At 46.2% G+C, this 12,238-nt stretch overlaps 1 protein-coding gene across 1 annotated transcript in view; it reads right to left on the bottom strand.

Annotated features, from left to right (window-relative positions):
* ENAH (ENAH actin regulator) overlaps positions 1 to 12,238 on the bottom strand; it is a 105,478-nt gene that overhangs the window by 4,308 nt on the left and 88,932 nt on the right. Inside the window, 3 exon segments of the mRNA XM_045860584.1 lie at positions 2,311 to 2,389; positions 5,700 to 5,762; positions 8,657 to 8,723. Of these exon segments, the coding sequence (XP_045716540.1) occupies positions 2,311 to 2,389; positions 5,700 to 5,762; positions 8,657 to 8,723 (209 nt within the window).

The raw sequence follows: 12,238 nt of genomic DNA, 5'->3' as shown, positions 1-12,238 counted from the left end.
GATTCATGTGCTAGAAGACCAGCACTGGGAAATTTTGTTTTAATCGTTTTCCTTTCCCCAATCTTTGCTGACTCCAGCCTTGCAGGACATGAAACAGATGCTTCCTAAAACTAAACCAATTTCTCTGCCATCCAGTGAAAGGTCCCAGCAACCACACATTGATGTTTCTCTCTCTCTCTTTCTCCCTCCCTTCCCCCTCTAAAAATAAATAAATAAAATCTTAAAAAAAAAGGAGAACTGTGTAATTTGAAAGCTGTAAGGGCTATGATGAGGTAACACAATTTTAATGGTGAAAACAACAGCTACCTTTAGGAAAGGCTAGTTTTGAATGATGCGACTTGAATATTGCATACACCTCAAGTAAAATGAAATTGCTCTGTGTTTAAGGTTCATCTTTAAAAAAAAAAAAGCCTTTCCTGTTTAAAATAAGGTTGAAAACTATCCAGTAGTTTAATCCCTCCAGTTCGCCGACGAGAAACCTGAGGCACAGGAACGACGGTCCGGACTGACGGACACCCTTGTTCAAACTAACCCTACAGTCTGTCCTCAGACCGGATCTAGCCGCCCTGCTGTCCCTCCTCAGCCGGCCAAGAACTCCCCAGAAAGCGTGTGCCCCGTGCTCTGTTCCCAAACGTCTTTCGGGAAGACAAAGGCGCACTTAACACACAGGAACACAAGAGCTTTATCAAACACCGCACGCTTCCTTTCCAAATTACATAACTCCCCCTACCTTTCCAGAGAGCTCTGCTGCACAAAGACTAGGTTCATCTGAAATGACCGCTAGGGTTTCCCTCTGTGACCCCAGTTAATTTTGAACTCACTACTGCAACACTGTGGCCTTTCCGGGCCCTGCGCGAACATTTGCTGGCACTGAGGAAAACGAGTGACAGAATGGGGGAAAGTGGGGTCTGAGGGAGGAAGACTTGAGTTCTAACCCTGCCTCACTGCTTGCTTAGCTGTGGGAGTGAGGGACCTGGACTTCTCTGGACCGTGTACGTGCAGAACTTGAGCACGAACACCACAGGACAGGGCTGCCACGAGGTCAGGGGACAAAGCGATGCAAAGAACCCAACCCTATGTTCGTCTGGCGCGAGGTCCACCAGAGAGCCAGCCCACGCTACTACAGTGGTCAGTATCGCCACTCCTTCCCCAGGCGACCTGCAGTGCAGAGCAAGCACACAAAGATGACGTTTTTCCTCAAAGACCCCTAGGGTCTGTCTGCAAGTGGACGATCAACTTGACTAATAAGATTTCACGGCTGGCCATTTTGATTCTTGTTGACACTATCCAATTTTTTCAAAAAATTATTTTATGTCTTATAGGAATAAAATTTTATTTTATTTTGTTTTATTTTTTAAAGATTTTATTTATTTATTTTTAGAGAGGGAAGAGAGGGAGAAAGAGAGGGAGAAACATCAATGTGCAGTTGCTGGGGGCCGTGGCCTGCAACCCAGGCATGTACCCTGACTGGGAATTGAACCTGCGATGCCTGGGTCACAGCCCGCGCTCAATCCACTGAGCTACGCCAGCCAGGGCTGGAATAAAATATTTTAAAGCTCCACACAATTTCCTCATCTATTACTCCTTCCACTTTTTTCCTGAGCACATAGGTATTAAATATAATGCACATATATCTGAAATATGGACAACAGTTTTTTTTTAAATAGAGGTGAGATAACTGTCTATAGTGTCGGTTACCTGTGTGTTTCACCTAATGTGGGCATGCGTTCACAATTCACCGTGAACTATCCTCTCACTCAGGGTTCCTGCAGGGCCCGCCTTGGTGGTATATACTTACACACTTCTATGACAGTTTCTTAGCCTAAATTCTTAGCAGTGAAACTGATGGGGTCAAAACTGAGACATTTTTAAGGCTTCTGATTTATTTTCCCAAACTGTTTCCGAGAATGCAAAAATACACGAGTGCCCATTTTCCTCACGTCCTCACTCACGCCAGATCTGCTAGGCCCGTTTTTGCCAACGGAAGTGAGAAGTGGGACGCCTGCTTCCCCCTTTAAACAGACACACACCAGGCACAGGCGTTTAAAATTCATACTATCCCACTGAACCACCGCCCACACCCTCCGCCTCCGCCGAGAGTTGATGCAAACCCACTGAACCAGAACAGGAGAATCTGAAAAAACAGTATGGTGCTGATGTCACTGTTTGACCTGCAGAAAACTAGCGTGACTCGACGTGCTCTTCAAGCACACTCACGGCTGTCGGATGCACGCACGCACGCACGCACGCGAGATGCTTTCGCCGGGGGCGGTGCAAACCAACGGAGGACGGCCGCCCGCACACACCCACCTGCTTCAACCGGTCGTAGTCCAGGCCCTCCGTCTGGACTCCGTTGGCACTGGGCTGCGATGAGGGTGCAGATTTTGGTCTGTGCAAACGAGATGTCCAGGACAGGTCAGCAACACTCGGGAAATCTACAGAGTTCGTGAGTCCCTGTGAATTTACCAACCCAGCCCCAGATTTCAACCCATTTCCCAAAACGCATTGGGTCACACCATCAAAGCCGCAGGGCTGATTAGAACACAACACAGAAAGCGTTTTCCGCTTTTCTCAGAATTTCCAGTTATCCGTAAAGAAACAAGAGAAAGGTGCTAAGACGATAAGACGTCTTCAGTGAAGAGTAGAAGACAGTTCCTCGGGCACGAGGCAGGCCATCAGGCAGGTCACCGGGTAACGTGTGACGTGTCAATCGTGACAGAGACGGAAGGCCAGCTGCGACCTCCGGGGCCCCAGTGACACGTCCCTGTTTTCTCCTCCTTCTTCTGAAATCGCACCTCGTCTACCAGATGCCGCCAGACCCGTGGAAGGGAAAATGTAAACCCAAACGTCTTACTCTAACATGAAGCAATTTACAGACTCTACACCTTGGTTTGTGGGGGCGGGGGAGGGATTTTTCAGCAAGCACAATTTCTATGTACTTTTTAATTCCATTTCAAACATTAAAAAAAAGAATAAAACATGTTGGGAAAATGATGATCATGTTGAAAGTGTATTCACATCCAACTGGCAATGTGCCCATTTCCGGATGAAGTTCGGTGGAGAGAGCGTCTGAACGGTGTGTTCTGGCTGACCACTCCCATGCACTCGTTTTGCTTTGTTTTGTTTTTTAAAAAGAAAATGCCACACAGAAGCTGATTGTCGATTATTGCACTTTCAAAAGTTTAGCTTCGCCTGGCTGGCGTAGCTCAGTGGATTGAGCTTGGGCTGTGAACCAAAGTGTCGCAGGTTCGATTCCCAGTCAGGGCACATGCCTGGGTTGCAGGCCATGACCACCAGCAACCGCACATTGATGTCTGTCTGTCTGTCTCTCTCCCTTCCCTCTCTAAAAATAAATAAAATCTTTAAAAAATCATTAAAAAAAGAGAAATGTAGTTTAAAAAAAAGAATGAGAAATGTATTTTAAAAAAAGTTTAGCTTCTATTAAAATTTTCACAGAAGAAAGAAATCTTCAGGATTGGGTATATTTCAAGAAAAAGTTTCAGTATCAACTAAGCCGGTCACGGCTCCCTCCCTCCCCGAGCCTGGCAACAGGAGGAAACACTGAGAGGGGAACCCCCTGGTTCGGGGCTGTGAGGCCACAACTCGGGCAGAGGAAGCCGTCAGTCGGCTCACCGCAGTTCTGCCGGAGCGCCTGAGCCAAGACTCAACGGGCACTAACGACTTTCACAAAGTCCTAACTGCATTCATTCTCATAAGGCACGTTGTATGTCCAACCCACAGGCTCTGCCCGCGAAGATGAGATACTGGGTCGATTTGCTTTAACGTCAAACACGTGACTGCCTAAGAGGTGGCGTGAAGCAGGCCAGCCAACTGCATCGCATCAGATGTTGCATGCGCTCACGGGAGCGAGGAAAACCACCCTCGGGAAGCTGCACGCAAGCAGCACGGAGGGAGGCCCTGTGGGGGGAGAAGATTTACACGACCCATCTCCTCGCCTCTAGGGAGGGCGCACTTCTCACTCTGCGGAGGAGACCGCTCGGGGCCACGGCCACTCAGGACGCACCGTGGGCCACAGCAGGCCAGTCGCGGTGCTCTGTGTACAGCAGCCTGGTCTAGTGCCGTGTCCCTAAGGTTGACACGCTGCGCACTTCGGTTGCCCACGCTACCCACTCCTGCGCTCCGGAATTCAGTCCTTCACTGCCGTGCCTTTTCTTTTACTGTCCATTCGTACGTGGTACAACGGGCTGAACGTTTTCTCCTACGTTATAAAACGAATACCCTCAAACTCACGGGAATAACTACCACCTGTTACCTAACCAGGCCGTATGCTACCAGGATATCCGTATTTACTGAACAATGCAAGAAATGATTATTGTTATACAGTAATTGTGGAAACATGCAGTTCTTAAAAAAAAGGAATTCATGCTAACATGCAACCCACCACCACCAACACCACCAACACCACCACCACTGCCACCACCACCACCACCACCACCACGACAGTTAACTACAGGCGGGAACTTTTCATACTGAAGGAAAGAAGTAATCACCACTTTGAAAACAGTCTATGGACAACACTGCCCCGGGAGACACTGTGTGCGAAGCAGCAAGACACCCGGGAAGACTGCAGCAGACAACTGCATCGCCAGTGCCGTCTTTCTATCTACTAGTAAGTTTTAGGCTGTGGGCTGTAAAAAGTAAATAACCTCAGAAAAAGGCAGAAAAAAATGAGTTGACTATTATATGCAGATTTGACGGGCTAATGAAATAAACGTATCAAGTATGTTCATCATCGATGCCATGAAAATAGCTTTAGCTGACAGCACTTTGGCCAAACACAGCCTGGTGACGGAACCTTTCTTCATGCCCCAGACACCCCTCCCATAAGCCGGGACACCGAGCTCGAGTTCCCGGGAGACCTGGTGTGCAGGTTTAAAAACAGACACGGGTAATAACATGCACAGATCTCAGTTATTCTTAATCTGTGGTTTTCACCGTAAATGGTAACAAAACATGAGGGTTTCTCAGAGGTTTTTGTTACTTTATAACAACAGTGTTGCCTCCAGATATATTATAATATTTATATCCCTATCCTGCCAAATTAACTCTCAGTATAACTTAAGCACTTGGGGATTTTTTTTAAATTGCCATTTTTTCAATGAAGAAAGAAATACATGGTTCACAACTTAAGTTTTTCTTAATTGAAAAAATGGAATAATAGGACTCATCCTAGAAGACAAATCATCTGTTCGGGATGTTAGATGCTAGGTTGTCAAAGACACTCAATTTACAACAAAGTATCCAGAAAACAGAGGTTTCCCCTTAAAAAATGCCTTATCCACAGCCGGGGCCGTGCTACCGCCCCATGCTCCGGCGTCGGACAGCACAGGATCCGGTGCTCCCCTTTTTACAGGCCCTGTCCCACACACACAACCTACAAACAGCCCGGATGTGTGTGGCCTCAGATTCTCATGCTAGTGTTTCTGATACGTTTACCATTTACCCTTGTCCTAACCCAACTATACGGTGATGCTGGGGAAATGAACACTACTCATTTTTCTAACTCAAATCTCTCAGAAGTTTTAAAGAAGTGTTCTAGGTAAAAAGCTGAACACGCAAGAGCCAATCTTCCTAGGTGTCGCCCCCGTGGTGATTACTGATCCGGGTAGAAAAAGCTCAGCCCACGCCTGAACGCGTTATTTAGAAGTCTCAAACCACAGAGGCACATCGGGGGGTACCTGTGTAATGAGTCATAGGGCCTGTTGTCAAAAACAATCTGACTTTTCCTTGGAGAATCCCGTCTACGAAGGGGAGAGACCATGTAAAGGGGCATACAATAGAACTTGGAAAAGTATTTCTCATTATGCTATTTTTTACAGGTTTTTTAGTCTTAGCAAACAAAGTAAGAACGAAAGGAGTCCACTAACCTTAAAATGAGTTTTTCCAACAAAAATAGAAGGTATTTGGAGACTAATTCTAATTATGTGAGGATACTGTTGACTTAAATCACAGAGAACTTTTTAAATCATTTTTATAGACTACAGACACAGTGAGATGTCAACACAAAGATTTATAGCATGTACCAAAACCCAAAGACGTTTCTATTAGACTAAATATAATGCTACACGGTCTCAAATAAAAGCACAATAAAAATCATCGTGGCCTGAAGTAGAGAAAGTAACTCTTCTCAGGGGTCACACAGAGGACATTTTTTCCATCTCGAACACACGACCTGCAAGCCCTTCGCAAACACCGCAGGAAGAAACCACAAACTTCCCAGCATTTCATTCCAGTCCGAGGTTAAAGCATTTTTGACCACAACAGCCTTGTGTGTCCCCTACTATCCGATGTCTTCGTTTAGTAACTCCAGCGTGAGGGCGGCATCTCCTGCGTGTGATCACAGGACATTCACGTGCCGGTTACGGCGCGGAGACTCGGGAGGGAAAGGGGTATTTTCACCGCCACGCGAGGGTAAGGCACACTTAAATAAAGACACAAAGTGGCCAGTGTACGTACTTCCAGAGGGAGCGGGGGAGATGACTTAGGAAGAAAAGGAACACACTTCTTATCTTTTAGACATATTTTTAAAATCGCTTATGGCTGAAAAGTGCTTGCAGCGGAGCGTTAAGACACACACCACACATAGTGGTGGTTGCATCGCATCTATCGAAAGCTGTAGCAGTGGTCAGGAGACAATCAGGCGTTTCAGAATTCCTATCTGGGGAAAGGAGAGGAAAACCACCTACAAGTCAGAACGCGACCACAATGCACCCACTGGATAATGAGAACCAGTATTTCCTCGATCTATATACAAAAATACGTTTCAAATGGCGGCCTTCAGAACGCTTATTAGACTTCCTTTAGGCGAAGTCTGAAGAATCAATCCTTCAGGTAGTCTTTCCTGCACTGAATGGACGCGAACCCGTCGAGGAGCACCATCCACTTGGAGAACCTCTCCCTGTCCCTTCTAAGACACTTCCGCCAGGAATCTGGGAATTTCGGTTGAGCTGCAGGCAGGCTCACGATGATGGAAAGCGGTGGCAGAGAGGAGAAAGAATCCTCCCCGTCACAACTCCCGCCTCCAGAGGAGAACGGCGCACCGCAGCTCCGCTCTCCGATCAGCACGTGGCCCACGAGCTTCCCAGGGGCGACCCCAGGTGGGCTGGGGCCAACCCGCCCTCAGAGACTGCGCGTCGGGGCTAGGCGTCGCAGACACTGGAAAAACACGTGCACCGAGACAAATCCCTGCCCTCTGCTCTACAGTCAAACACAGGGTCAGGCACAAATAACGCCCCTCCTGAAACACCCAATCAGAAGCGTGTAACTCTGTAATGCAACGATATCTCACACGCAAGCACCCCACAGGACATCTCAGGTGAAACGTCTGAATTCCAACTATAAATTATTACACCCACGTTATTACCAACCACACCCCAGCAGGCCTTACGTCTGCCGGGCCCTCTTCCAGTCCCTTGAGAAACTACAAGCACCCACAGGTCCAAAAAGGCCCGGCTTCCTCGGGGTGCTCAGGCAGCAGTGACCTGGGCAAACCCCGTCGCCACCAGGAGAACCTCAGCGTCACGAGCCCCGATTTAGACTGAGGCCGACGCAGAACAGACCAGTGACAGTACGAGGTCCGTCCCCGTGTTTTTCCTGATTAGACTTCTGTAAGTCAAGTTTGCACCTTACGAGGCAAAACTAAGGCAAATGGCTCAGAAAGAAAAGGGAAAAAACTCTTTAGTGTCTAGGAAAAATAGCTTTCGTTTCGGGGAGACCTTTCAACTACCTCATCTACCAAAACAAATCTTCCTCTGTGTTCCAAACCCGTGATCTAAATTTAGTTATGATGATACAGTGTGCTCAGCTAAGGAATACTGAATCCCCTTGACCATGGACACAAGGCCACTCGGAGAAACACGAATTAACTACTCTTGTTTCTGGGCACTGTTTTTTCTGACTCGATTATAATTAGAAGTTTGAACAGAGAGAGCAAAAATCTTTCTACTTTACCAATTCAGGATTTTCTTTTGCTCTCTCATAAACACTGTAGTCTTTTCTCTCCAGCTGCTTTTCAGTTTAAAATACTTTCAAAAATTACAATGACAAAATACAGGATGTCATTCAGACTAATGGGAAAATGGGAACATATTACGCATGGTAATATTATTTTGTTCAGCGTGAAATTTCTTGAGAGTGACAATTGTATTGAGGTTTCTTAAGAGAATGTCCTGGTTCTTAGGACAAAACACAAAGAGTCTTCAGGGGGAAGCAACAAATATTGGCAAATGCCTTACTGCTGTTCAGAGGGGAAAAAAACGTGTGCGTGTGTAGATAAGAGTCCCAGCAAATGGGGCACAATGTTAATAACCGGGGCATTTCGGTGATGGGGCTACGGGTGTTCACTGTGCTATCTGTCCATTTGAAGCTCTCAAAATAAAAAAAATTTAGCTACCTAAATTTCAGACAACTTGGCCGGCCGAGCGCGTGGGGCAGAATTCAGACAGTGGAATTTCACTAGTGGAAATGCAAAGGAGCCCAGCGTTTGTCTAACGGCAGTGGGAACACGGGGGTGTTCTCTGCTCCACTGCCCAAGTTCAAGTCCACCACCCACTGTTTCTGCCACACAAATGTAGGCGGCGTCAACTTCCTCCTGAGGTGAAAGTGTAATGTAACACGTAGAAAACAACACTGGTACCTGGAGATAACAGGTGACTTGCTGCCGTTCATCGTGTTTGTTCTTTCCCAGGGTTTTCTCGTCGGTTCTTTAAAAATAAAGAACACAGGTTATTAAACATCCCGCGTGCTCCCAGAGCTACGGCAAAACAACTAATAAATCACTAAATACCGTTATACAGGCTTATGTAGTCATACAGGCAAGTAAGAAAATTTTAATTTCGATTCTGAACTTGAATTAAAATCTGTAAGGATTCGAATTTGAACAATTCCAGACCTTCAAAAGAGAAGAAAGGCCAAGTGTGATAAGTTTCACTGGGATACACTCGATTGTCAAACTGAAAATACTACACCCCTGTACACCGGACGGAAAGAAGTTTCTCTGGTAAAGACAGGATGATCAGAATAAGAGTATGATGTTTTTAAGTAGTTATGATACAGTATAAATTATTTTAAATTAAAAGATAGTGTAAGTTTATTAGACTGGGACAGTACCACCATACTATTTTAAACTATTTTTAGTGCTAAAAGTAAAACAAATAAAAAGTAAAATCTTTAATGTCGTGATAAATTCTGACATTTAATCTAAATTCAAACAGTCCTTTTGGAAAAAAAAAATTCAAACAACTGGAAATAGATTTCGTAACCATGCAGTTCTATTGTACTTCCTTGACTCCCAAAGAAACCAATTCTTGGGCGTCAGCAGAGCACTCCAGTTAAATGTGAGTGAGTTCCCTGTCAGCTCCTTCTGCAAAAGCCGTGCAGGGACTCGCTGGTCAGCAGTCTCCCATGCCGCGAGGCGCTGCTCTAATTTGGGCTGAGTCGTTGATGCTGTCCCCGGCCTCGCTGACCAACTGGCTGACACCGGCAGTGGGACCCTGTCACGGGGAAGCATCTGGCCACCCGAGAATCAAGTCTAAGTACGAGCTGGGACCTCGGGGTGCTGTTTTAACCAGGAAACCCCTCGTTCCGATGCTCTCCCTCAGTTGGCGGCCTCATGCTCTCATCTAGGCAGCAGCTTGCTCCCTCTCTAAACTACACGCAGGCAAAGTAAATTCACACTCTTCCCCGAAACACTAGTTTTGTTCTGGGCTGCTGCTGCACTCGGTCATCTACACGTGAAACCTTCGAGTCACCGCCCATGTGGCTTTGCTTGTCGACCAATCATCCATCTCTGTCTTTTGAACAGGTCCAGGAGGGACAGAAACATGTCCAAGAGACATCTGCCGGAGTAGGTACAAAGAGGGAGGTCCTGAATAGAAACGAAGGACAGACAGCTGGACAGGCAGGGGGACAGCCACCAGGGCACTGACACCAAAGAAGAGGCATGTGGAGGGATGAAGAAGTCCAGCATGCGATGGTGTAGTGAGCGCTAACACTCAGCAGGGGGGCGAGGTCTTTCTCTATCAGCCAGATCCTCTTCTAACCTCAGAAGGGCCCCTCCGGTGTTGGGAAGGAGCAGGTCAGTGCAGCTGTGTGGACAGAGAGGCTGCCCTCTCTCTGGGGGGGGGGCCCAGGTCAGTCTGAGGAAGGAGGACACGGGCTGGGTCACCGCCAGCAGGTCTCTGGAACGGCACTGGATCCTCCTTGAGACGTTTTTCCCCTCTCGGCCCTCCCCGATTCCCGTGTCACACTGCTCACTGCTGCCATTTTTACTGTTCCTAAACCATCAACCCACTCCTTGCAAGGTTAAGCCTACATTATTGATCTTTTCTTTTTTTGTAAACGATTTAAGAGAGATTGTGGGGGAGGGCAGAGAAAGAGAGAGAAAGTGAGATTTTTCATTGTTCCCCTTACTGATGCATTCATCGGCTGCCTCTGGCATGTGCCCAGACCAGGGATCGAACCTGCAACCCCGGCACATCGGGACAACACTCCAACCACCAACTGAGGTGCCCAGCAGAACCAAACTCCTGATCTTCTCATAAAAAGCTTCCCACAGTCTGGTTCTCATACTCACTCTTCCAAACTTTCCCCCCAGTACACAGAAAACTCTCCACTCTAGGCAGGCAAGCTTCTTCTTGCTCATCTCCGGCTCCCTACCCGTGCAGCAGCGACCCTCCTCCACGTCCAGCCAGACCGAATTCCCTCCAACACACGGTAAGAAGTCGCTTTTCTCTAGAGATGCCCAGGTGACCCCAGACGATACAATGTCCTTCCTCTCTGACACATTACTTAATATGTAACACGTGGATGTAAAAGATTAATTTTTCGTGTGTGTGTGTGTGTGTGTGTGTGTATGTGTCTCTCATCTTCCCAGCTGGTGCCCAAGGCCTTTTTGACTCGTCATGTATCTGGCACAATGCATATTAAGAAAAAAAAAAAAACAACCCTCAATGAAAGAAGTGAAAAAAGAAGCCGCAGCCCTTCTGGACAAACCCTCGGTTTATCACCTATGGCAACACACACGCAAACACGCACAGAACCAATGGAAAACCCGGCTTCGGTTTCCCGCATCTTAAATAAGGGGTATATATTAAGGAGCTGTTAACTAGGAGTCTACGCATAACCTTCAGGGAATTCATATAAATTTTGAAATTATGAGCAAATCTGTAAAAAAATATGATTTTTCCTTCCTTGGGGAGAGGATTTCTATTGTTTTCAAATTTTAAAAGGTTCTGTGACCCTAAATTGTACTTGAGTTTTTAAACATCGAGGGTGTTAATAACAGCATATATAATTAATTTTGGCTTATAAAAGAAAGATAAAGCTAAGACACACAGGTCACAAACCAGACAGTTTTTTGACAACGATAATGTAAACTGACTTGAGCCCTGTCCAGAGGAGAAACGAGCAGAGCTGAGGGAAAACCGTTCGCAAAGTCACGGTGTCAATTACCACCCAGCAGTCTGACTGCTGAGCGGTCACTGCAATCATGAGAATGATTTCTTTTCTCACAAACAGGTTACAACCGTCAAAACAAAGACAAAAGTATGCTTTCCAAAAAGTGGAACTCAGAGGCACTGGTAGTCTCTAAGTCAAACTATGTAGGTAGGAATTAATGTAGGCATTTCTCTATAGTGGTTTCCTGTGGATCGATTCTGGATATGAATCCATCAAAATCATCAGATGTATGCTGCTTCATCCCACATTAGACACGGCAGGGCACAGTCCGCCCCCTAACCTTTTAGTCAAATATGAAGAACTGGCTTGAGACTACCTAGCAATGCCACAGCCCCATGTGGGGACAGTGCTCATTAAGCACCTCCAGTGAAATACATTTCGTTAATATTCTAAGTAATATAGTCTATGCCCAAGAGCTCTCAATTTCACTACATTCAAGGATGTTTCCTGGAAGTTTTAAAAAAACGTTTCCTTTTACCAATCAGGAGCTTTATTTCCTTGATGGTCACTGTTAGCCATATGGGTGGGTAAAATGATAACCTTCTCAAAGTGAGAATGTTTGGAAAGAGACAGTGCTAGCCAACATGGTCAATCTTTACCTTTAAGAATCAATTATTAAAAATACTTCCCTTTCGCCTGATGACACACTGTCTTTGTTTTAGTGAATAACCTCAACCCATTATGAATGATACACAGAAAATGTGTAAACATTATGATTTTCAAAGGAAGATTCATCAGAGAAAAACTTGGGGTTTTAATG

Source organism: Phyllostomus hastatus, unplaced genomic scaffold, assembly GCF_019186645.2.
Source record: "Phyllostomus hastatus isolate PE091 unplaced genomic scaffold, TTU_PhHast_1.1 phas_contig_148, whole genome shotgun sequence".
NCBI lineage: Eukaryota > Metazoa > Chordata > Mammalia > Chiroptera > Phyllostomidae > Phyllostomus > Phyllostomus hastatus.
This window is presented reverse-complemented; position numbering and strand designations above follow the sequence as displayed.